Source organism: Haliotis rubra, unplaced genomic scaffold (assembly GCF_003918875.1).
Source record: "Haliotis rubra isolate DU_JTF1 unplaced genomic scaffold, ASM391887v1 Scf20, whole genome shotgun sequence".
NCBI lineage: Eukaryota > Metazoa > Mollusca > Gastropoda > Lepetellida > Haliotidae > Haliotis > Haliotis rubra.
The window spans coordinates 2,229,244-2,257,204 of record NW_025766003.1 but is presented as its reverse complement, the minus strand read 5'-3'; the positions used below and the strand labels follow the sequence as shown (position 1 = coordinate 2,257,204).

The window sequence follows — 27,961 nt, the reverse complement described above, 5'->3', positions numbered from 1 at the left end:
AACAACTGTTGTTGCTACTGAGATCTCCAACAACTGAATGCACTCATGCACCCTCACAGCCCAAGATGTCGTTTAACGACCAACGAATTAGGCAGATGAAATTTAGTCAGCACAACGTCACTTTGTAAATGATTTTGGCGTCAATCATAGTGTTATGGGCATGGCATTGAATCAATACCAGATGTCTGGATCAGCCGCACGGCGATATGCAGGTGGTCGACAGCGTTCCACCACAGATTGCCTCAAGACTGCCACCGCACTCGGACATGGCCCGCGAAAACCCGATGGTGTTAATGTTATTTATTACTCGATGGAGGGAATGCATTCGCAACCCAATGACTCGACAGCAGCGACAGGCACATTAGGATTGGGATGAATAAATGCGACAGTTCAGTACTGGTCTCCACTACTTTTCAGATGCGAGATACTGCCTGGTCTTCACAGATTGCCGTGCCTAAGAGTGAAGTATCAGAATTCAGTCGAACATGACCACTATGGAGCGGTTCCATCGTGATTTTGGATCAGTAGAGCTGGAAGACGCGATCTCCATGTCTTGCCGGGGGTATGATGACAGGTGTGCGCTACAGGGTTGATATTCTGGACATGATTGTGAATCGGATCGGCCTTTGCGAAGTGGTTAGTTGAGGTCTTTTCAGGACAGGAGACAGTTGCGTTAAGTGACAAGCTCGGTCATCAGACCTCAGCCATATCGAACACATATGCAGCGAGCGGCAGATCGCTCACTCACGACGCCCTCTCCTTCCGGCAACACTACAGGAACTAGACAGTGTTCTTACTGAAGAGTGGAACAATCTTCCCTTGGCAACCACCGGGACACCTTCTGAGCATGAGACGCCGATGACAGGCTGTGGTCGCATCACACATACGACCTACTGGGAGTTGTTTTTTGTGGACACTGAGTTTGTGTTAAGTTTAAAGGTCACATAAACCCTAGGGGGTAAAAATACATAAATCACTAACTGGCATCGTTATAAATGAAACCCCGTCATTAAAACTACTCATTTCGACCTTTAATTGACTTAAATCGACCTTTTTGACAACAGTGCACAATTCTCACCCGCGAACGAAATTTCAACCAATCAGAGCGGCGCGACTCTGTGACGTCATATGAGGAATAGCTTTGAGGGCCGATGCAGAATTCATCTACATTTTAGGGGGGTAAATTATCGTGTTTACAGGCTTGTATAAACCTGAAATCGTGACAATTGTTGTGGAAAATTAAAGCTATATGTTCTCACAATCTACTGGCATTTAATTTTGTCTCCTGCTTTGCCTAGTTTCCGAGTTACAACTTGTTTTCATAGACGCTTCTGTCACAATTGATTGGTGTCGTTAGGCCCTATTTGTATAATGACTGATCCAAATTGATCCCATTTCTGTGTTTTTTTACCCTCGATATTTAATCATGTCATGTAAAAATCTGTTTGTATTCTCAAAACAGTGTCGGCCCATAAGTTTTCACATGCAATACAGCAATTAATACTCCCTTGTTGTAACCCGTGTTAGGTGGTATAAACCTACACATGTTATTTGTCATCATTCACTTGATGGTCAGTTAATGAATTTATAACAGGTATAATTAGTGGTAACACACTTAGATTACCCGACAAAGGTTCCCATTTGGCATTTCTTGTGTCTGGAGTAAATATTCAACATTATAAACATCGATCAAAGGATTAACCGATAACACGCTGATTGATTAATTACTTTTATCTTACACAGCGGAATTGTCAAAAGGTAGTGTTTATGTATGTAGATTTACTAATCTATACTGAATACACTCTGCCGTGTCGGTGTCTGCGTAAAAACAACGTCCTTCTTTCAAAGGATTAACCGGCAATACATTGATTGATTGCCCATTATTGGCTAACTAAATTACTGTTTTTAATGAAAGGCGGACATTATGCAATTAGTTGCCAGGTGTGCTATCTTGGGTGACCAATGAGACTATACACCAATACCTGAAAAAATTTATCACTTTTTCGTATATTAAACTGTTAAAAGACACATCATTTGGAACAGTTTTGTGGATATTGATGGATACATTCCTCAAACAAGGTAAAGGCCTGATATTGTTCCTATAACTTTAATCTGTTTTAATTTTAATATTTGCATTTTGTTTTTTATTCATTTGTCGTAGCATTCAACAGAATCATTGTTTTCGCCGTGAAGTGTAATGAGACAGACAACATACACTAGGGTGTGTGTGCGAATTATGATTCACATTGGCAAACTATAAAATGTCTAGATATTACAGTTCTGTTATAAATTCACTATAAGCATCAGCAGATCGTCAGCTTTTTATTTAGTTTCAAAATGCATAAAAGTATGATAATAAACTAATTAGGATTATAAGACCAAATATAAAGACGCACATTGACTAGTATCTACTTACTGGTGAGTGGGCATTAACCATGGGAATGTAGCAAGAAATTTATCGCGCAGTATTGTGACTTCGACCCCTACCTCGCTTCCGTGGAAGAAATCGTTATGTTATAAGTTGTGTCATGCAAAATCCTTTTGGTTATGATTCCAATACATATTTAACTACGAGTAGAAAGTAGTTTTGATTTTCTAACTTGATGAAAACAAACTATAATCTCATTAATTCTAACAGACTTTACGATTTTCAAAAATGGCGGCGCCCTATCGGGAACATCCACCAGTCTGTGGATAAATGCTATTTAGGTTTGTTTTCACCGAGTTACAAAATCAAAACTACTTTCTACTGGTAGTAAAATATGTATTTAATTGATGGCCAATAGGATTTTGCATGACATAGCGTATAACATAACAATTTCTCTCCTGGCAGCGAGGTGGGTGTGAATATAATACTACTTACAATATTATTGTTACTTCGACCACAACCTCACTTCCGAGGAAGAAATCGTTATGTTTTTACTATAACTAGTAAGTAGTTTTGATTCTTTAACTTCCGTGAAGCGATCTGAACACAAGTAAGATATCGTTTCAGGCTTCCACAACGCTCGCTTCGCACTCACAAACATAACCCATTTAGCACGAACTGCGAGGTCCTGTGGAAATCTGTGCATGGTGACACCATCACCCGACCCCTAGGAGCAATTTACGACAAAGCAACGATTCGGCATGTCGTCGTTCATGTCGAGAAATCATCAAAATGATGAGCGTGCTACACACTTTCCATACAACTAACTGAAAATCGTTCCTCATATGACGTCACTGCAGTGCTCTGGCGACAGAGTTACGTAACCTGTCTGTGGTTTCGTTGGCGGGCGAGAGGGAAGCAGGCGACTTTTTGGCCACTTTTAATCGCTCGGTATTAATTAACCACAAGTTTTTAATGAATAAATTTGGTGTTCCGCATAAGACTAACTACAAATCTTTCATATGTAATGGTTAAAAGAGTAACAAAAAACAAAGTTTAGTGGTTCTTTAACGTTGGGCCAATCACCCTTGTCTATTGCAACAGATGCACACATTTGGACATATCACCTAATCACGGTGATCCCAAACCCCGCATAGGTCTAGCTCAAATGGCACAGATGATCTAGAAAAATAGATCAGGGATGTGACCAAACACAGTTTTCATGTTTATCTCCATTCTACCATAACCGATTTAAAATCGAACTTCTTCGTTCTGCGGAAGACACTACGTAATCCGGCATGGGACGAGTGGCGATTTGAACTCGTCTGTGAAGGGAGTGGTAGGTGCCGTTCGTATTTTGTTTAACACTGCCACTTAAAAAATATTCTGTCCAAAGAAAACAAACTACTGTTTATTCAATGCAATAATGTGATACCTAAGAGCTTGGTTTATATAATCCCAACTTCACAATACGGAAACCAGCCTATTGTTTTGTGTGCCGTGTTACTCTACCCCTGGCCACACTATAATGGAATCGTCTGACCTACTTATTTTCTTGGAAGTAGTTGTTGACAGCGCAACAGTTTGAAATGGCGGACGAGCCAGTGTTTACATTTTGAGAAAGGTTGAAATTTGAAGTGACAGTGGAAAATACTTGACTGACTGTCGAATCTGAACCCTGCAGAATCGAAGAATAGATCCTTTTCTGATCGACCTACGACCTGTAACTCATCAAAGACTGTTGATTTTTATGACCGGCGAGTGTCGATCATGATTTCACGTACGTGCCTCCACCCCCGCATGCAACGAAAGAGTGACAGTGCTGCTTTGTGTACATGCCACTAACTTGGGATTCCTTGGAACATTGTTTTCATCATTTGGGACTGGATTATGGCCAAGTTTTTTCAAAGTGTACGAACATAGATCTCCAGCAGTGACAGCCTTGCGGGGAAGCTAGCAGAGAGCAGATTTCTGGTGGTTCAAGTTTTGACATCTATTTTTTGAACGATGCAACAGGACATGATGGAGTATGAGTGGCATAAATTTGGTGTTTCGCCTGACCGTTCTTGTGAATTTCCCATTCTAAACGGAAACAAATATACCATTTACCAGGTAGGCAAATGTTTACTAACGTTTTGCTGCAAATTTTGTATAGATAGGGATGTATTTTCACAAGGCTTTCTGATTTATAAGTTAGATATTGTTTGTTTATGTTTGGGGCTGTGTATTGTATCATTGAGTTTGAATATTTTTATAATAGAAGGTAATATGATAGTGAGTTTCCCTAATAATTGTGGAGGAAAAATCATATAATTGTATTTTTCGAGTTTTAATAAATGTTTTGTAAGCATTTATATCACGTCTGTTGTGTTGATATTAGTCATGTTGGTGGCCAAGCTGAAGTAGTGCGACAGTGTTGTATACGTGCGCAGTGAAGCGCCGTGAATTCAGACGCATTTTCAATCCAAAATTGATACCGTCTGATTTTATTGATTGACCAATCAAATTCGAGCATTTCACGCAGCCATGGTAGAATGGCGGATAACATACAAATATTTTCACGAGACAAAAACTTGTACAATATATTTTAATATATTTTTGGTGCCTAACACACCTTTATTTATATGAGTTATACTGACTTAAAAGTTGTATGCAATATACATGGTTGTGTATATCAACCATTTACACACACACACACACACACACACACACATATATATATGTGTGTGTACTTATATGTGAATGAGAGAAAGTAAGTGATTTAAGGCTTGTAGATATTGTGCATACATAAGATTCTCATGGCTATAGTAACAAAAAACTTCCTGAACATTGTCGCAAAGTTCACCCTACTTGTGTCGGGAATATATAGAGAGAGGCTTTCCATTCGGTAAATCTTGTTTGTCAAATTTCTTCTTTTCAAACATAGTTGGCAGTTCAGTTTTACTCTCACATTTTCTGGGGTTTGAATCGATGGTTTTGTCATGATTCATGTAACTGTCAATAAAAGGATTGAATTTGATGTCGTTTTTTAACCCTTGAATGTTTTTGTTTGTTTGACAAAACTTTTGCATGACAAATTGACACATTCAGTGAAGTATACCATATGTTTAATCTTTATACATGAAAGGCAGGCATAACTGCAACAAGTACGCAGTTCCTATGATGTGTAATATTCAGCATTGTAATTTCATATTAACAAGTTACTAGTGAACAGCAGTTTCATATAATCTTATAGGTAAACTAACTTAAGGCAAAATGCAACTATACAAGCAGGAGAATGTGGGAATCTGGGAATTAAGCTACATATCAGATCGGGCCCTCTATTTTGCTATTTCGTTAATCCTCATGTAGTACGATTTCATAAGTTCTTTTATTATCCATATGTGTTAAAATAAGTCATGGGAGTCCAGTCTCTCGAATGAAGTGACAGCGGGTGACTTCGATCTCCTGCTCTCGAATTGTAAGGTTACTATCAGAAAATAAAATTTTACATGTGATTTTAAAAACTATTATTAGAAAGTGAGGTATATGGTAATTGAAATGGACACTGTGTCACGTGTTAGATGTATTTGTCAGAATTTGACTCTTTTAAATTGGCGCAATATTTTTAGTCGTCAGTGCGCAGCGACCTTGACCTTGCCGTATTTGTATTCATACGCTTCCAGACTATATTTAGATCGCCTTCCCCATTGGAACTGCCGATAAAACACTGTCATTTGGCTACCCCACAGGCCCTAGGGAATGAAAGAGTCTCTTGATATGTTATTAATCGAAACTGACAAAGATATGAAACAAATATTTGCATTATTTCAGCTGGATCGCTTCGTCCAAAGTTGTTTTCAAGGAGGAGAATAGCATCTTTCTGTATTGCTTACAGAGACGACATGTTCATCACGGGCTTCATCTCAGTATAAATTGCTTCGGGTAGTTCCCGGCAATATGCCATTAAGACCTGGTAGACATTGGCCCACTGGATACCCACGGCTCGTTCATTCGTCTCTTCAATCCAAGTTGAAATCCCACTCAAAATGTCTGACGAAGGCTACCTTGCTATCTTTCCCGTTGCATTGGCATCGATGACGCTATCTTAATGTGAATATGTATGAAAGACTTTGTCATGTAGTAAATCTTAAAGCTATAGTTCTGAATTTAGTGTTGATTGCAGATTTCTGTCTGTCAACAGCATAGTGCACACCAATTTGTGCATAGAGAACTATCCACTTACCCATTACAGTATTACGTCTCAGTTTGTCCCTAAAGATCTGTGTCTTTCAAAATTATGGCAATTGCCAGTTGGCCTATAGCAGTGTAGGAAAGATGCAGAAAATCTAGCCTGTCCACAGGACTGGCAGGTCAAATTTTTTTACCAGTCCTGCCAAAATCTAGCCTGTCCTCCAAATATAAATAAAACACCTTCGGCAGTAAATATTCAAAAAGGTTATAATCATTATATATATGTCATTGGTTTGCTAAAATTGACCCGACATGAGGACGGACTAGATATTTTTTTTTAACCCGTCCTCCACAAAATTCATCCGTCTCGGACGTTGGGACGGGCTATCTTTCCTACACTGCCTATAGACGTTTGGTGCATTTGTCGAATGTGCCACTCAGCACTGAGGCACGTCGCATGCTTCCCAACGCTTATGTGGGTCTGTGGTATAACACCAGAGATCTTTTACCCCGTCAGAGGTTGGTGAACGGCAATAATTGGCCGCTGCCTCCACACTGTCATCATCAGGAAAGAATGCAGAGTCGTCACCATTGCCGACGTGGGAGTGTGTAGTGTGATCGTCCCATCGCTGACACGTGTAGCCCATACTTGTAGTAGACCGTGTCCCAGCGTAACGAGCGCGTCCATCCACCAACGTGTAACATCGATTCACTGAAAAACAACATATAATGTCATGATTTCAAAGAGCATATTTTTTCTCGAATCCTATAGACAACACTGGTGGCCTAATGTTCCTCGCGTAAATTAATAATAAATAATATGTGTATTTCTACCGCGCTGAATTCCATATATAATGTATGCTCAAAGAGCTACTGACTGACTGAGTTTGGTTTTACGCTGCTTTTAGCAATATTCCAGCAACATCACGGCGGCAAAGAGCTACTATTTCAAGAACATACAAATGATGAAAAAAATGTTTTCAGTGCTTAAAGGAATAAAGTGGCTGAATTAAAGTTTGACTTTGTAGCGTTGTTCTCAAAGGGAAGGCTTTTATAGAACTTTTGAAAGTTTCAACAGAAGCAGAAAGTCTTAGCTCGTTCCAGAGTTTTGAAGCTCCATGGCTGAATGATCGGAGCATAAGGATTTGAGTTTTTCGATGCAGAATTGTCAATAAATATTTATCTGCAGATCTTAGAGAGGTTGTGGATCTGGATGGGTTGTGTTTTGTGATATGCTGATTGTGGTAGCCTGGAGCAGTCTCATGGTAACATTGGTAGGCAAGTGAACGCAAGTATTTGCGGGACGATAAGACATGGTTGGAACACTGCTTACCTTGGCGTAACTCACAGAACCCTTTTCATTCCTTTCATTATAACGAAGTTATGAAATGTTTTTCTTTTCTTATCTAATGAGAGAACGTCGTGTAATCTTGTTTCTGTATCCCCTGTCATTGCTGACCAGAGTGAATGGATCTTGGTAATCACTGGAGGTGTAAAACTGTGCCTACAAAAATTCTTAATTGTCGTGGAAACTCTCGCGTGGACACGTGTACCGTATAAGAAGCACAGCTAGCCTAGCTAGATTTTAAAGCACTGAAATTCGGCGTGCAGATGTGTGAGCCTGAATCTAGCTGGACCAGGATCCGCTCACCAACACAGATTTTAGCAGAGATTTTATAAGAAGGGTTTTATCGATTTCATTAAAACAGCCCGCTGTGGAAATGTATGTCCCCATGTTAAGATACACTCTTACCTTGCACACTCATGAGAAAACATGTCAGCTTGATCTTTCTTAATCTACATCATAAATTAACTTACATACTATTACCAAGTGATTTAACGAAATACATTCAACAATTAGTGATTTTTTCTGTATTTTTATTTACATGTTTCCTCTTGGGCGATGAGAGTGACACGACAATTACGAACTGCCTAATAAGATTTTCGTGGTGTACATTGCTCCGGGGATACTGAAAACAGGCGACACTGACCATGATACTGACAGAACATCATTGCAGCTGGTACAATGCTTCTCCAGTCTAGTTCTAAAAGCGGTCGTCGTCACGCCAAAGACAAGGTTTCGATTCCCAACATGGGTACAATGTGTGGAGTCCATTTTTGGTGTCCACCGCCGTGAAAGCGGCGTGAAGCTAAACTCACTCACTCAAGGCTGGCTCCATGTGCGCAGGGATCTTTTAACCTGACAAAATATGTATTTATCGAAATTGATTCTCGAATCGAATAATGAAAGGTATTTTTAAAGTTTCCGTATTGTATGACTCCTAATCAAACCTATTGCTTAGTTTTTGTTATGAAGAGAAAAAAATACTTTAGTTTTAACACTCACTAACAAAAATACCTAAACTATTTCAATTTACCCAGTACTGTCTTGATTACTTCACATTTTACGACATTTCGAATGTTTTTTCACAATTTAACTCAAACAATTACACCACAAAATATAAATATATTGTGGGAAGGTTTCTGAAGGTAACCATGTAACTCCCTTTACGTTCCGGGGCGGTGGGGGTAGCCTCGTGGTTAAAGCGTCCGCTTGTCATGGCAAAGACCCGGGTTCGATTCGCCACATGGGCACATTGTGTGAATGCCATTTCTGGCGTCCCCCATATATATATATCCGATGTATTCCAAACTCTAACAATTTTAGTCATGTTTTTGCAAAGAATCCGACGCCAAGTCCTCATTTAACAGTCTCCCATGTACATGGTATTATTTGTTTGAGTGGCATTCTAGAAGTTGTAGTATTGAGATGACAAGACTTTACGGTTGATCAACTTCTTTATTTTGACAATGGCGACGTTTCGGTAAATTTCCACAACAGAACATCAACTGAGACACTGTCAAAACACCTACAAACAACAAGCATGATTACACTCAGCGTAAATTGGCCGAGGCATTAATTATACGCCGTTGTAACCCCTCTATTAACAGGGACCAGGGCTATTACATCCCATCAGCTTACAACCACCTAATCCACAAATAATCATCCACTCAACCCACTCTGGCTTCTCATCACCTGCCTAACTGACATTCCTCACCACTGGCTTCCCACCTTGACTGCTGCCAAATTAACTTTCATTCACTAATTATCTTAGCTGATCGTCATGCTATTGACCCGTGAAGATCCGGGGTAAAATAGGTCGTCAGCAACCCATGCTTGCCACAAAAGTCGACTATGCTTGGTTGACACATGTCATTGGTTCCCAATTGCGCAGATCGATGTTCATGCTGTTGATCACTGGATTGTCTGGTCCAGACTCGATTATTTACAGATCGCCGCCGTATAGATGGAATATTGCTGAGTGTGGCGTAAAACTAAACTAAACTCACTCACTCATCATGCTATTGTAGCTCATCATGTAACTTTCTTTGATGCTTTGCTTTCCCACCCTTGTTATTGTTATCTCTTTATCTTATCTTGTATATAAACTGGTGTACTCCTTCATTCCCCCATAGCCTTGAAAACGGTATAGGAATATATACCGAAACGTCTCCATTGTCAAAATAAAGATGTTGATCATCCATAAAATCTTGTCATCTGTACATAGTATTATTTTATCTCAGCCCGTCATCAGGAACTTTCCGTTACGCTGTGTGAATGATGAAAGTGAAAACAAGCATGTTTTATTCAGAGTAGTTTCATGCTGTGTAACAGATCAGAGTCAGTCTCTCATGTGATTGAAAGCACTAGCATTCATAAGTAATGGTAGTTTTTGCAGAGACCCACCAGAGAACGATTTCTATGTTAATGATGTCTGGGCTTCGTGGTGGCCACTTTTAAGTGCGTACGCCATTGTCAGATTTGGACTGGTTAGCCAGGTTGTCTTAGTCAGAAGGCAAAACCATACATTAGGCCCTCAAACGCGTTCTTCAAATATACACAACTTTTGGTCCAATCACTAAACGTAAAGTTTGACTGATTATTGCTTATTCAGCGCTACAACATGGATTCCTCTCAGGCTTTTGATACGGTTTACCAGACATTCGGTTATTTTCTTGGGCACAACATGTGGCTTGGACCTTTTTCACACAAGCGTCTTATGACAGATCGAAAAAATTGGATTAATTTATGTTGTTAATTTTTATTGTTGCATCTTCTAGTGTCTGTCTTCTGTTCAATTTAAGAATGCGAAAAAACATTCGATCTGCTCCAGCGAACTGTTATTCTGGATCGCTCAAAGAAGTTAAAGGGGGATAATTAGTAGAAACGATGGAAAGGCGTCAATCATGCCTTGTGAAAAGGTTCCTCTGAGTTAAGTTAGTGAGTGAGAATGGTTTTACGCCGCTTTGAGCAATATTTCAGCAATATCACTACGGGAGACACCAGAAATGGGCTTCACACATTGTACCCATGTTGGGAATCGAACCCGGGTCTTGGGCGTCATGAGTGAACGCTTTAACCACCGCCCCCTCTGAATTAAGATATCAAAATCTTTCAATAAATACATCACCACCACACATTTCCATGAAAAATGAGTGAGTTGAGTTTTACGCCGCACTCAGCAGTATTCCAGCTTTATGGCATCGGTCTGTAAATAATCGAGTCTGGACCAGACAAGCCAGTGATCAACAGCATGAGCATCGATCTGCGCAATTGGGAACCGATGACATGTGTCGACCACATCAGTGAGCCTGACCACCCGATCCCGTTAGTCGCCTCTTACGACAAGCATGGGTTACTGAAGGTTCATTCTAACCCGGACCTTCATGGGTTCCATGAAAAGTATTACCATGATATGACCATACAAAACGACTTGTTTTGTGCTCCAGCCATCACTGTAGGAGAGACAAGTGTCAAAAACCATCAAAAGTATCCATTTGGATGTAAATGGAAACATTCGGTGTTCATTTTTAGTTGAATTGAAGCGCTGAGAAGGCAAAACACGACAAAACGAAATGGCGTCCAAAATGGCGGCCATTTTGATTTTCTTTCAAAAACAAAAATAAGTCAAATAATGTTTATATCCTTTAGCAATACACAGAAGTAAAAGTGGATGTGATCAGATTGATAGTAGTAAAACTATCCATGATTAACTTTGAGGTGTTGTTGGGCAGCAAACCAAATGTGGCTAAAATGCTCCCAGACCCCATCACATATAATGGCCTGTCAAACAAACTGATACCACAATCTGAGAGTATTACAGGCATTTTCGTGAGCCCAAGACATCAAAGTAACTGAAAATAGCGTCAAATAAAATCAGTACTGGGGGAGGATATGATTTAAAATATTTCAGCTGCCTCCTCCTGGACTATTTAACCATAAACAGTTTCTGATATGTAATAAACGTTGTGATCAGCCATTTTGAGAATTCGCTATTCATGGTCAGCGAGAGTACTGCCAATATAGCCCAGACAATATAGCCCCCGAGATGTTTCTTCTTGAACATAACATGATTACACAAAAGTTTCTTTGAAACCTAAAGTGTTCATTAACTACGCTTGTCTAACTACTTTACATATATTGTAATTGGACTATTTGCAGCTTGATTCTCAATCTACGGAGACTTTTACTCGCAGTGATCACTTGGTAACATGTTCAATTTAGATTTTTATGATATAATTACCTTTGATACACGTTGCAACGCCACCTAGAGGCCTACATTGCTCATCAGGCTGACACATATGATTCTCGCAGACTCCCGCCAGACTCTGAAAGATAAAGATTTGTGTAAGCTATGTGACGTGGAGGGGATACTATCGCACTGGCGCCCTTACAACAAGTGTAAAATTCAGCAATACCTTGCACTGTCGTATTGCCGGGCTCATATTCATTACTGCATACATGTATTTGATTATTTGCAATGTTTCAAGAAAGGGACCCAATGAAGATCCGGGTTAGAATTGATCTTGAGTAGCCCGTGCTTGTCGTAAGAGGCGACTAACGAGATTGGGTGGTCAGGCTCGCTGACTTGGTTGACGCATGTCATCGTATCCTAATTGCGTAGATCGATGCTCATGCTGTTGATCACTGGATTGTCTGGTCCAGACTCGATTATTTACAGACCGCCGCCATATAGCTGGAATATTACTGAGTGCGGCGTAAAACTAAACTCACTCACGCACGTTAACAAAGACAATGACTGGGGTCGTATGCCGAAATGGTGGTGGCCCAGGGGCCAATCTGGGGGTACATTATACAGCGTTACTGTTACAGTATGCCCTCATGGTATCCTTGGTGCAGTCGGTTAGAGACCCTTGCCCTTCCCTGCTGACCATTCCATGTGTTCTTTGTACACAAGAAGTTGTGTGTGTGGTTAAACCAAGATATACACAGATGTATTTAAAAGAGAATGGTCTTCTGCTGTATAGTATGTCCAAACTACACAACTAAACTGACGTACAATAGAAACTTTACACCCGTAATTTCGAAACTATTTTGAAAACCCATAAAGTAAACTTGACATCTGTGGTCAGTATGATATACCAAACACACAACATGTGAATCATTAGCCTAAACACACCAACTTCAGTGTTTTTTGCTTATGATGGATGTTTTTTCGAAATTCATGTTTATTGGTGACTGCACGTGCAATTCATACAATAACGGTATAAAAGGTGATCCGCGAGATGAACTGACATTATTGCAACGAAAAGTACACAAAAATAATGCCAGGGCTAACAGCAGAATAACGAGAGAGAGCCGTCGGTATGTCCCACAGGGGAGCAAACAAAAATTCCCCATTTAACCATGAACAGAACACATTTAATTACATGCTGCCTGTTACCGTTGCACTGGCAAAGATCATGACAGCAATACATATGCATCTGATTTAAAATATGTGGATTGCTTCACACGTCTTCCCTCTTAACAGTGTCCAAAAGAAGATTCGCTTTTTCAGAAGCAGGGCAAATGGTCGCTTCAGCTACAGCTTCTGGAAACGCCTCCTTGAGAGCCATGCCAACATTCGCTGAAGTGATGATACGCTCCATGAAATCCATTGAATGTGAAACTGACTTGACCTGGGTGAATGTACACTTATGTCATGTGCGTTCGTGATCTCACATCACCTGCAACACCTAAATCTTCCTCACACACCATCGAAATCATCTAAAATTCAAACTACACCTAGACCAGCTGTAAGAAAGAAAGATTGTGAATGATGATACCCCGTGCCCATTTAAACAGGTTTGATATTCTAGAGGGCATGGAAGTATGAGCTTCAAGAGACATTTTCCTAAGAAGAAAGGTCGGAAGCATTCTCCAGGAACGCAGCCTGAATGAAGAATATTCCAAGAAATTGTCGATGAATCTTGAGGAAATCAAAGGATTTTTCCAAGAAAGAAAATACAGACTTCAGGTGGACTCCACCTTTTCTGAAGTATATGATCAGGGAATGGGTGTCCCACAGGGCAGTTCCCTGTGAGGACTATGGCCAGAATACGTCCCACATTGCTGGTCGTAAGAGGTGACTAAAGTGGGCATCCTGTTAGCTGTGGGTTACGCCCCTGTGGCGGTAGATGAGGCGATTCCGATGGGTGAGGAATTTGATATTGGCCAACAGTGAGGAATTTGAAACCACTAAATATTGTTTATGATGTTTAAAGTTGGGGTAGATTCTCAGTTATTGGAACTACATATTATCTAGCCTTCAAACTCAAACCTTTTGCTATTTCGCAGGATATCTCTGGGATTTGTGGAGAAGTCAGGAATGTTTTCGTCTCTGTAGTGGTTCGCTTCTTGTAGAGTGTGCACGGAGACAGCATTCTTTGCTATCAATCAGGACATTTGCCAATACAGAGGTTGATGTGTCTGTGGCATCGTGCGTGACAGGGCTCGTAGTCTCGATGATGGGCCTAAGAAGGACATTATTTCGGAACATGCAGATCAGGGTGTTATCGCGGTAAATGGTTTCAACGACGAGCATCATCACTGAAACGAATACTTATCTCTTGACGTTTACATAATCATCCCTTACGCAGTCTAACAAAGCAGTTATTTCGATTTCGTAGTGGATGTGTATGTCCCCAGTCCACTCTGATTTTACAATTTTCAACATTTCGCCCATTCCATGTCATAACTCGATTGTGTGTCCACACTGTGGAGACCGCCTTGAGCGCACCGACTGTGACGGCCCACTGTAACATCAGCTTTAAAAGCCAAGCATCATCATGGGTAATCTCAACGGACTCGACACGCTTGGGGGAAGAGCCAATTGTACGAATACAAAAGGAATAATCAAGCAAGGTATTTCAGAGTAACATAATGTATATTTAATGATGGAGCATATTCTGCCATCGATCTGTCACTCACCGATTCCTACTTGTATAATTAGTTTGAATGGATGGCCCCTGATGACTTGAAAAGTCATCCAAAACTGGTGCATCTGATTTTTCTGATAGTCGGTCATGTTTACAGACAATCAAAAGTCGAAAACTAAATCACTCACTCTTAGCTGAAATATAGGAGAAACACCTCAATTTATGATCAGCCGAAAGAGATACCATGTGTTGTTGCCTTCAAAGTCGTATTGGCATCAGTGGTAACTGTAAAGCAGATGCCATGGCAAAGCTTCTCTCAGTATGTCCACTTGAAACATAAAGTTCCTGCAGTTTGACCTCAGACCTTATAAATGACATAATGTGAATGATCACTGGCAACAAAGCTGGGATACTAGGTTTCCAATAAGCTTGATTCAAGCCACTGGTTGGAGGTCATCCTCTTTCTGGTCTACATCACCACGATGAACTTCTGTTGCAGCGGTAGACACAGTTTTTACACGCATTCATATCTGTTGAAAGGTAAAGATCCTTCGTCCTGTACCCCCGTGCAACACTCCAATTACTACCAAGCACCCTTCGCTTGATGTTTTTATTTCGCACTCATGAGCTAACGTTTGTATGGTAATATTTAGGAGATAAAGGTACTGTGTTTGGAAATTAGATGAATGCTAGACCGAATTGATAGTCTCTAAATTTCATTTGAAGCCGAACGCGTAGCGTGATGCTTCAAATGATTAAGTTAGAGACTATCAATTCAGTCTAGCATTCATCTAATTTCCAAACACAGTATGTTTATCTCCATTCTACCATAACCGATTTAACATCGAACTTCCTCGTCCTGCGGAAGACACTGCGTAATCAAGCATGGGACGAGAGGCGAATGGAACTCGTCTGTGAAGGGAGTGGTAGGTGCCGTTCGTATTTTTTTTACATTGCAACATAAAAAAATATTCTGTCCAAAGAAAACAAACTACTGTTTATTCAATGCAATAATGTAACACCTAAGAGCTTGATTTTTATAATCATAACTCCACACGACCGAAACGAGCCTATTGTTTTGTATGCCGTGTTACTGTACTCCCCTGGCCACACTAAAATGGAATCGTCTGACTTACTTAATTTCTTGGAAGTAGACAGTTACGCTACAGTTTGAAATGGCGGACGAGCTAGTGTTTACATTTTGCGAAAGGTTGAAATTCGAAGTGACAGGGGAAAATACTTGACTGACTGTCGAACCTGAACCCTGCAGAATCGAAGAATACATCCTTTTCTGATCGACCTATGACCTGTGACTCATCAAAGACTGTTGATATTTATGACCGGCGAGTGTCGATTATGATTTCATGTATACGTGCCTCCACCCCGCCCGGCATGCGACGAAAGAGTGACAGTGCTGCTTTGTGTACATGCGACTAACTTGGGATTCCTTGGAACATTGTTCTCATCATTTTGGACTGGATTGTGGCCAAGCTTTCAAAATGTACGAACATAGCAGTGGCAGCCTTGCGGGGAAGGTGGCAGAGGGCGAAATTCTCGTGGTTCAATTTTTTTTTACATTTTGAACGATGCAACGGGACATGATGGAGTATGAGTGGCATAATTTTTTGTGTTCCGCCTGACCGTTATCTTGCGAATTTCCCATTCTAAACAGAAACAGAAATATACCATTTACCAGGTAGGTAAATGTTTACGAACGTTTTGCCGCACAAATAGGGATAGATAGGGATATATTTTTACAAAGTTTTCTGATTTATATGTTAGATATTGTTTGTTAATGTTTAGAGATGTATTATTGTACATTGAGTTTGAATATTTTTATAATAGAAGATAATAATTATGATAGTGAGGTTCCCTAACAATTGTGGAGGAGAAATCGTATAATTGTATTTTTCGAGTTTTAATAAATCACGTCTGTTGCGTTGATATTAGTCATGTTGGTGGCCAAGCTGAAGTAGTGCGGCAGTGTTGTATACGTGCGCAGTGAAGCGCCGTGAAATCAGACGCATTTTCAATCAAGATACCGTCTGATTTTATTGATTGACCAATCAAATTCGAGCATTTCACGTAGCCATGGTAGAATCATACTTTACAGGACAGTTTCTAACCACTTGGTCTTAGCATACGTTAAAGAAATCAAACAATGGCAAAATATAGATTTTATCTCAACAGTCAGTTTGTTAGCCTTCATGCGAAGGAGACTGAGTGATTATCAACATCACTTTTGTTTTTGATATACTGTACATCAAAAGACAATTCTCGCGGCGAATGGCTGCAAACTTGCTGTTGCGGCGTCAAGCAATATTTACTCACAGTGTGTCAGCTTGATGAGGGAAGGTGGATCTCAGTGATACGTGTGTATGATACTTGGATTTTAACCCACGGTCTGCACTGCGAATTCTAAACTCCCCAAATAACAAGTCCAATCTTGTACACTTATCGATTTGAAAAAATGTATTTATTTAATATAAGTAGAGGCTAGTTTTTTTCATGTGAAAACATGTTTGCTTCACAAACGACGGTAATTACAATGTGTCAAATAATTTCAGAAACACTTTGTTCTTATTTTGAGAACACCATAACATATTTCCATTGCTACTTATATTTTTGAAAATGTTTTATCACAAAATGTCGTTTTATATTGTAAAATGACAAAACATAAATACATATTTAAATACTACAAATTAGGCAAAGGGTTGCGTTCTCTTTGCCGCGCTTTGGTCAATTTTGACAGGCTTTGCTTTGAATGTTTTGTAAGGACGGTAACACAAAAATGTTTTCCTAGGTTTCAGCTGTAATCAGTGGTGGACATACTTTGAACAAGTAAGTATAGGGAGAGTGTTGAATACCGCTTGGCTGAGAGCTACTGTAAACACGTTTGTCGCATCACATAATGAAGATGTTCATCAATAACGTTTGTCCTTATGTGACCCTCTAACTTCGAAAAACGCCACAAGAAGTTTTCAGGTGAGGTGAGATGAAATTGGGTTTAACGTCGTGCTTGAGAATATTTCGCTCACATGACGACGTGCGTGCGTGTGTATACATGTGTATGTGCGGCTGCTTGTACTAGCCCAGACTTAAGCTGGTTTTATAGTGCTAGCCCACTGAGATACCATGCCGCAGTGAAGCTTGAATACCCCACTCAGACACATTATACTGACTCCGAGCCGACCAGTCCTTGTACCCATTAATGCCGAGCGCCAGGCAGGGACCAACAAGTACCATATTTTAAGGTCTTTTGGTATGACGCGGCCGGGGATCGAACCCGCGACCTTCCGCTCTCCGGGCGGACGTTCCACTACACCACGGAGGCGGTCTCAAGTTTTCAGGAGGTTGCAAATACAGATCACTGACGGAAGAGAAAGTGAGGGTTTTTTTCGCTGCTCAAGACGGTCACGCAAATGATAAATGATTGTTGTGCATCGATGCTTCGACAATACACTATTTAAAAGATTACAATTAACGACTTTGTGTGTCTCTGTGGGGTTTATTCCTTATCACCTGACGTTCAGTTGTTTGGCTTCATGAACATCGACCCACGCACTTCACTTTTTTTAACGAAAATCGAACTTCATTGATTGTTGTTTTACGCCGCAATCAACAATAATCAAGCTATTTCGAGGCGGTCTGTAAGTAATCCAGTCTGGACCACACAATCTAGTAATCCACAGCATGAATATCGATCTATGAACATGCTCAATTAGTGATATTGACATGTGTCAACCAAGTCAGCGAGTCTGACCATCCGATCCCGTTAGTCGCCTATTACGACAAGCATGAGTTACTGAAGACCAATTCTAACCCGGAATACATGCGGATCTTCAAGGACCAAATACGAACTTAGTCACACCGATCATTACTTTAACGTAATCTGCAAGAATAGGCCGTGTAGTGTAAAATAAATATTTTACAAACCATGCATGAAACCCTAAGCTCCCTGTTCTGTTTCTTATGAGTAAATCCCATTTGGTAGCAGGTGGGCGTGCCGCGTCAAGCAATAATAAAACAAACATTCGTTTTTATGCAATTATTGTGAGTGACAACAATAATCTCTTGGCGATGTCGTCATTGATTTTCTACGACGGTTGCCACTAAACTACATCACTGTTTATTTTTTATTTGTCTTTTTTGGCTTCTCGTTCAGTGGACTGTTTCGGTGGATAATCATCAAATCGTTTCGATGTTTTGTAGTTGGTTTAAACATATTTGTATTTCCAAAAGAAACACGGGATTGATAAACATGCACAATACTTATTTCAATACCGCCCCGGTAACAATGAACAATAAGACTGATGTAAACATGTTTCAAGACTTAAATTGAAAAAACCCTCAAAGGTCAACAAAGTAAGACTTGTGAGTTATAGGTGTAGACGTGAAACAGTTTTGCAAATTGGAAATCATTTTACTTTCAGCGATAAGAAAAAGTTTAATTATGGTCATTGAAATAGTTTGTTGTTTTGTGATACAGATTTGAGGATGTCCATGTTGGTTGAGTTGTTTAACTAAGTATTTCGATAAACAAACAACATACGTCATAACCTTCAGTGTGACAAGACTTTCTTTGATATCATTATTTCCAATATATACTATTCACACTTTGCTAAGGATCAAATCATTGATTCAACAGAAAACTATGATGTGGGGTCAAATTTGGTTTAAATATCTAAGCCTATTGTAAGCATGGATCCAAGTTTTCAGTATGTCATTTCATCTGGTAGATCCCATACCCCATACCTGCTATTGACAGGTGTTGCGGCATTAGAGGTACAAGTTTACATCATAATGTACAGCTCAAATACCAGTATGAAACATAAAGTGGTCATATATATATATATTGCTTGGTTGCAATAATAAACTGTCTGTACATACATTTAACCAGTTAAATAAACAATGTTACACTCGTCCGTTATTGATTATTTTTGTCGGGGCGTTGCTTGAAGTGATACATTATTATTTTGCAAAATATTTCCAATTTTGCTAATTGTTCCTAGTTTGTTAGAGTGAAAAAGCTGATTCATTTTGTGCATATTCGGATTTCTACAGAAATAACTGTTAATAATTATATATATATTATCACATAGATAAATAAAAACAGAATGCGTTTTTCTCCAACATGTTTCGTTCTTTACTCTTCAGGGAGATTGTATCAGTTACAGTATGACGTCATTACATATATATTGTGACGTCACAATAGGGTCAACATACTAGAGCGACAAGGTCACAGCTTGCAATGGTTTAACATTGGTTTGAACTTGTCTATGAAGTAGTGTTCTTTTAAAATTCGTTTTACTTTGTCCAAATTTTGAACTTGATAAAAGGAAATATTGTAAATTTAACATATATATATATTCTTTCTTGGGCCAAAGTAGGGCAAATAAACAAAAGGTTAAATTTGAAAAAGTGACCCGTGCTATGATTTGCAAAATGGTTGATTGGTGCCATGAAAACCATTGTTATGGTTACTCGTGTATCAAGTGCATAAGGGTTAGCTTAAAGTAAGTGGCTGTTTTCCTTAAGATGTGTTACCATATCATTATTTATCCAGTTTTAAATGGATACAATTTCAAATTATAAATCTACGTTTCAGAAAATTTGCGATTTTTGTGATCCTTAGCAAAGTGTGAGTAGTAGTGAGTGAGTGAGTTATTAGTTATTAGTTATTATTTCACGTCACATCGGCAATATTTCAGCCATATCGTGACGAGAACATATGTGACATCGAAATGGAATATATGTATATCATAAACAGTAAAACAACTTGAGTATCACAATTACAATTAAAACTAGTGTGGAAATTTACAATGAATCATATGCCCATGAAAGGTGGGAAAGAGTCTTTGAAACACATTATGATAACACAATGCTACGAAACTTATATATGATGCCAAAATCGATTTACAATATGTAGTAATTTGATGAAGATCTTATATGATATTATACATAAAAAAAATCTTCTTAAATAAAATCAGTCTAAAAGACACTCCTATATGTACATTTTGCTCAAAAGAATTAGAAAAAATTGTCCATCTATTCTGTAGCTGTTGTCATGTTAAAAAGATTTGGGAGAGTTTGACTAATGACTGTAACGGAAGGCAACATCGACTTTACACCAGAAAACATTTTACTTTTATTTAAAGGGGGAAATAATAATTCTTTAAATGCAATATGTGTTGTTGAGAAACAGGTAATATATACACAAAAAATAAAACAACACGTTCCAAATTTCAAGCACGTAGTAGGGGAGATATAAAAATAGTATGAAATTACAAAATATAATGCTTACTCTACATGCAATAACAGCGAGTTCTTTACCTTCTGGTCATCTTTCCATAATCTATTTACTGAGAATATTATGTCAGAAAACATATTGCAAGTGTATTCAATCAGTATTACCATGATCACCACTATTGGACACACAGAGATAAAGTATGCAAACATATTAAAAGATATCGATGTATTGCATGACGGTGATTTGTGAAAGTATATTGAGTACATGTATATAGTCAGGATCTACACGGCTTAGGTAAAAAGGTGGAGTTCACATTCATCCCCGCCCATGTCGGTGTGTTTAGTAACGAAAATGTCCACCAAACTGCCAGAAGTGGCATTCAAACTCCCAGAAGTTAACTTAAACATGCCATAAATCAAAAGACTATCAAAATAAACCTCTTCCCAAAGTTGCACAGTAACTGCCAAATGCAAATATTAAACTGAGAAATATACTCAAAAAGCTTAAAACATATCATACTAACTTATACATGAACCTAACTGCCAATGAGCTTATGTACATCATTCATTGCAAACACACCTATATCGCCACTGACGACCGTGACCATTTTGCCCCGCACTGAATAGAACCTGCGATCTGATGGAACATATATTATTTATAGCAGCTTATGTTCACGATTCAATAAACAAGAAATTAGCGGTGCATGTTCTGAGCAGGGATTTTGGCTCGGAATCGAAAACTCACGATTTTCCGAGCTTCCAAACACCATAGCTTCCAAAGTATGTTTTCGATTTGGGGGCTTGTTTATGTCTCATTTTGTAGGCAAATCCATTTGTTTGAAATGCGTGTATAGTTTAATATGGGTATGTACAGTGAGCATTGTTGAACTTGTCGTGAAATGAACTTTGTTTTGACCTTGTTTCACCCCTTTTTTGTTATTCTGAACTGCTTGAGAAACGTATCACCCTATCATCATTGATCATGGAATAAGAGGAAGGAATTTAGAACCCGAACTATGCCTGAAGGAATATGACTATGACGGAACAACGAGATGCACACCGAGAAACACGTGATCCACCATTTTGCTGAGACGTTTGTCTACAGGTCAAGTGGCCAGAAGGTTTAATTGTCAAAATTGTTCAAAATCGTCAGGTTATCACAGCACCTACGACAAACTGGCAAAACGTGGTCGACCACACCCAGGGCAACCATGTGTCACGACCCCGGCCCGAGATCGTCACGTCGTCCTCACTCATTTAAGGAACAGGTTCAAGCCAGCATCCAGAACAGACACTACCATTACGTCAGCTAGGACTGTGTGTGCGTACATGTTCTCTTTACTGAGTCCAGATCTCATCTCAGTCAGAAGGATGGTTGGAAGGATAAGAGTCCGGCGTCGACTTGGAGATTGTTGACTTCAGCAGCTGAACCGCTGGGTTTGTGGAAGCGTTATGTGTTGGGGAAGGATTGCTACAGTAGACATGGCTGGACACGTCTACAAATCTGTTACTGTTACAGCTTAAACATATACAGCGGAGGTACTACGAACAACAGTCGTTCCCTACATGGCGGCAGCTCAGCTTCTTCACATTTAGCAGCAGGATAAAGCACGGCCCCATACTGCTGGACATGAAATGAACTTTCTTCAGCAAAACAGCTTCCTGTCCTGCCGTGGCTGGGCTCGACGCAATTGATGGCCATACCCATTACTGACAATGACTGTGTGGAAGTTTTGAGCGGGCGTGAAATTTAAGTTTGACCCCCTTCAATGTTGTCGTTAATTTATGGCACTAAATGATGAATGACTGCCTTTTCCTTTTCTTATGTTTCCATCTTGATTGACAGTTTCAGTGTCAGCAGTGACAAGTTTTCGTCATTTATCACGGAGATTAAACGTTTTATTCCGGTGGTGCGTTTCTAAAGTAGTTCAGTATATATCTGAGACCTTGATAGTGACAATATAGACCTTGATGACAGTTATTTGAGTTACAAGCTCATATGACAACAAACACAGTATGGTGTTTCAGAGTTCACTGGATACCAACACACACCTAACATCAGTCTTCACCCACTAAACCAAACCTTCAATGCCTTAGGTATATTTCTAATTAAAACTGGACTCAGAAAATCCCACATAACCAACTAGTACCAATGTATCCCCCACCACTAAGGTAGTTTTTCTTTGATGATGACGTTTCTCATTTTGTGAGTGAGTACGGTTTAACGCCGCTTTAAGCAAAATTCCAGTAATATCACGGCGGGGACACGACAAATGGGCTTCACACACTGTACCCACGTGGGGAATCGAACCCGGGTCTTCGGCGTGACGAGCCAACGCTTTAAACACTAGGCTACCCCACCGCCCCTCTCATTTTGTAGTTATTTTTGGATGTTTGTATTTTATATAATGTCGTTATTCTCAGATGTTGTAAACGTTAGGGAAGTAGTGTTTTCTAGTGTGAGAATTAAGCAGCCTCCCAAAACACTAATTTGGTGTACTTAGTATGATGTATTGGAAATATACAACACTTGGACGTGGACTATCGTTGTTATTTTGTAAGATAAATGAACAATTATTTTCAGTTTATGATGTATAATCTATTTTTTGTTCATTGTTCTTTTGTTGACTTTTTTTCAATTACTGCTAAAACATATTTTTTAGGCCAAAGTGGGTAGGTGTATAAGACAATATGACATAACATAACGTAAAATAGGAAAGTTTTTTAAAAACTTTTTAAACGTCCATTTATCTGTTTACGGAGATAATCCATGGATACGCGACTTTGCTATTGTGTTCAATGGCGAAGTTATAAGACTTAACTATATCTTTCTGTTTAATATATGCTGACATTTTACATAATTCATCACATGGGACTTTGGCGCCATTGCTGCTGGTATCTGTAATTATGATACAGGTGTTTTGTGGTAAACCTCCCTCAATAAACTAACACGCTGTGAAACAATTAAAACACAGTTCAAAGCGGCAGTACACTCCATTGATGATTCATCCACTTGTTACTAGCGATGTTACCAGATACATAATCACGACTATATAGGTTTTGCGTGAAATTCGTCACACCCCAGTGATAAAACACACCACAGGTTGTGGTTTTGAACTGTTTTGTACTAAAGTCACATTATTGTAGACTTGTTTATGAAATCAGCTAGAATATTTCGTTACGTAATACAGAAAATCAATCGATCAATGAAATGAAAATACATATTTTTCACAAAAAAGGATGTTAATTTGATTTACCATACCGAGACATCAAAAGACAGCAGTAGGTTGGACAGTATCAGCTTTTGAAAATATTGCATCCGTGTGATGGTTAAGGACACCAAACAAAAAAAAACGCACCTGCAAAAAAATCAAACAAAACAAAGTATACCTTCGGTATTTGCACAGATTCCGTATTCACCCAGTTTGCAACCGACTGAAGATTAGTCGGCTTGGTAACTCCCGTTTCAGTATTCCTTTCACACGCTCCAGAAAGTACATGGTAGTTAAAAGATTTACAGAGGGGCTCGACGACACAGAGAAGAGCACACACATCAACAGTTGCAGTGGTGTCATTGATGTAGGTATAGTCAGTCAACCTTTGACTAGACAGGTACCCCATGTTGCCACTGACGCCAAAACAAGACAATTCCGCTACAGGAACTCCACAGAATAGTACTCCAAGACTAAGCACCCACATATCCCTGTCTCATGTGAAATGGCTAAATGGTGTACATCCGAACCACCCTAAGGAACTTGGAAAAAGTCATCCAGTTTGAAGTGTGTATAATCTGCAGGTGAGAAATGTTAGACTAACAGAACACCTGAACAGGTATCTAAAGCTTCCATCACAGCGTCGTCGTGTACGAACAATGGGAACAGGTTCTGCTTGTCTCATTAATAATCAATAGCAGAAACGAGGCATTGTAATTGAAGCATATGACAAATAGAATTCATCCAAAGCGTATTGATAACACTGGGCAAACGATGTTGATCTTAGAATCTCTTTACACTTCTCAAGGATGTAGCGGTGGCTGATTCAGACCAACCTTTTTTAACAAACACGTGTTTAATTGTACATGAGTGTTAATTAAGCACAAGGCAGTTGTTCATCTGTTGGCCCAGACAGGCTGCCATGCTCGGATACTGGATTGCACTTGTACAGCAGGTACTCCACACAAGATCTCAAAAGCTATGGGTAACACGTTCAATACTCGGAAGGCGTCATGCACATTGGGGAATACATTTCATAATATGTGCAGTATGCACACTACAATTTTTCTGAACTGATATAAAGACCGCAGCTGAAAACATGCACTTTTCTTGACATGGCAGACTCAGACATTTCAGAGTATACACGATGGCAGTACGCAGGGATGTCCTATCGTGGCATCAGTGCTGATTTGAACACTAACAAGGTTATCAGTGGACCTGCGAGGAAGCACGCGGTAACCAATGAAGTGAAGGGTCGTTCAAGACCTGGAAGACCGAGGAAGACCAATGTTTGTGATGAACGTGTCCTAATTCGTCTGGCAAAACGCAATCCCATGACCCGTTCAAAGAAATGTTCTAACTCTCCACCAGTGCCATCAGATTGAGCATGCGGGCTGTTGGTCTGAGGTAACGTCGTCCGATCAGACGTCCCTTCATCTCAGACAGGCGCAAACTTGAACGTTTGGCGAGGTGCGGGCTCCGAGAAAACCGCAACCCTAGTACTCGGTCAATTGGTCTAATGAGAGATACTGTCTTCTACTGACGGCCGTTGACGCGTATGGAGCTGTAGTAACGAGGCATATAACCAGTAGATGATGCATGATGTTGAACCCTTTGGTGGTGGCTCAATGATAGTATGTGGTTGTGTTTCATATCACTTCAAGTTGGAGCTCATTACAGTACTTGGGGCAGCCAATGGTCAGCGTTCTTTACAGGATATGTTGTCGTGTCACATTGTGCTAACCATCACCCTGCCCAGTCATCCGGCATTCGTGGATGACAAGGCTTGACCTCGCCGTTCGCGAGCCGTCATCGTCCATTTGCCGAACAACGAAATCGAAACATCACTATTAATAATAACTGATTGACTGTTTAAAAGTCGAGATGTCAGCTAGTCATTTCACAAGAACTACGGACAGCCAATATGGCTATGGAGAAGAAATGAAGTTAAATCGGGTTTTGCGGCTGGTTTATGAATAATGACTTATATAACGACTTCCAGGCAATCATGTCAAAGATTTCCATACCATATGAATTTGTGAAAAGAAAGGGTTGAGGAGAAACATAGACAAGATTGCCATGACATAATCTGGTTTATTTCAAGATTGTACAGGTTAGCAAAATGGCGTCATTTTATGCCAAAACATTACGAATTTCACTTTTTTTTTCCCACAGACTAAACTGTCAGTACCATGCACATGTCTTGATCCTGGAATTGAAGAATAATGTCTTGCAAGTCCAAATACTTTCACCAGTATCTCCAAGGCTCTGGACAATAAGTGATCTGTTGCGCTTGTTCTCCTTGACCAATCAGCAGCCTTTGATCTGGTTAACCACGATATACTGTTCAAACGCCTCCAGTACAGCTATGGTGTAACAGGCAATGCTGTGTTGAGGCTACAGTCATAAATGAGTCAGAGAACACAGTGTGTCTCAGCAAGATCGGCAGTGTCTGGACATGAAGGCTTGAGCTTTGGTGTACCACAAGGATCGGTATTAGGACCTGTCCTCTAATCAAAGGCTATGGGGAGATCTGTAATTCTTATTACATGCACTATCATGTTTATGCTGATGACAAGCACATCTATAAGGTCATCCATCCCAAAGATGATATCAAGTCTGCTATGGTGAGGATGAAAACTTGTGTGGAGGAGAACTCTGACTGGGCTTGTGCAAACTTGTTGAAACCCAATGATAATAAAACAGAACTGTTTCTTTACAGACCCAAAATCTGCAAATCTGAGTGTCCTAGACATGAGTTCCAACTTGGATCCAGCAACATTCAGGCTGCTGACTGAGTGAGAAATCTCGGCGACCAGGTTGACAAGTATCTTACGATGGAGAATCAAGTAAACGCTGCTTCGAGGTCTTGCTTCCACCAGACCAGAAACATCAGTTCCATAAGACAGTATATCATGATCACGGAGCAATGTTGTAAGACTCTGGTTCACTCGTTGATCACATCCAGACTGGATTATGCCAATTCCCTTCTCTATGGAGTCCCCCAAGCTGTGCTGAGTCGACTACAAAGAGCTCCAACAAGCCACAATGCTGTGGAACAAGCTTTCACGAAGTCAGAGAGAGGATCAACAATCAACACCTCAGAAAAGGGCTCAAAACACATCTATTTGACATTGCCCATGCTCAATGATGTGTTTATCATGTGAAGCGTCTTAGAGTGATCAAGAAGTAGTTCAAACATGGCGTTATAAAAATGTGTCATATTATTATTATTATCTCGTGTAACCTCCCTGCGCACGAACAACTGATTCAAGACGCCTCCTCAATCCTTGGATCAGTCTCGGGATTTGATTCTGAGGAATCCTGTTCCATTCCTCATGCACAGCAGCAGTCGATTAATTGAGAATCTCGACATGTGGGTCTGTCCTACAGATGCCCAATGGGATTCAGATCTGGACTCATGGCTGGACATGGTCTCAACAGCATTCTGTTGCAAGAACTGGGTGACATCTTCAACATCACACATAGCCCTGTGTATCAATAAAAACATGATGTTGGGGGTTGCACGTGCATTGAATATCCCCAGACAAAAAATCATGCTCTACTATAGGACTGTTGAGGCCATATGCTCCTCAAGATGTATGGGGGATAAAAGCCTAATACAGCAGGATGCAAAATGTTAATAAATCATTCAGTAAGTACCATCTTTCTCATGTCCGGGGATTTCTTTCATGAAGCAACCTTTACTGAGGTTAACCTTAACTCTCATTCTTAAACA

The 27,961-nt window shown here is 39.8% G+C and overlaps 1 protein-coding gene across 1 annotated transcript; it reads right to left on the bottom strand.

Moving 5' to 3' along the window:
• Nucleotides 1-5,458: 5,458 nt before the first annotated feature.
• On the bottom strand, nucleotides 5,459-24,948 carry LOC124275585 (plasminogen-like). The gene is made up of 4 exons (XM_046711175.1): nucleotides 24,401-24,948; nucleotides 12,127-12,211; nucleotides 6,944-7,253; nucleotides 5,459-6,666 (listed from the first exon to the last, which is right to left on the bottom strand). The coding sequence occupies exons 1-3, from the start codon at nucleotides 24,707-24,709 to the stop codon at nucleotides 6,979-6,981; spliced, it is 669 nt and encodes a 222-aa protein (XP_046567131.1). The 5' UTR covers nucleotides 24,710-24,948; the 3' UTR covers nucleotides 5,459-6,666; nucleotides 6,944-6,978.
• Between the last annotated feature and the right edge of the window lie 3,013 nt (nucleotides 24,949-27,961).

Bases quoted from the DNA above. Each gene is read 5' to 3' on its own strand.
- LOC124275585 (XM_046711175.1), bottom strand. From the start codon at position 24,709: ATGTGGGTGCTTAGTCTTGGAGTACTATTCTGTGGAGTTCCTGTAGCG. The intron at 12,212-24,400 runs GTATACTTTGTT...TTTATCTTTCAG, and splicing joins AATCTGTGCAAATACCGAAG to AGTCTGGCGGGAGTCTGCGA. The intron at 7,254-12,126 runs GTAATTATATCA...GTTGTTTTTCAG, and splicing joins CGTTGCAACGTGTATCAAAG to TGAATCGATGTTACACGTTG.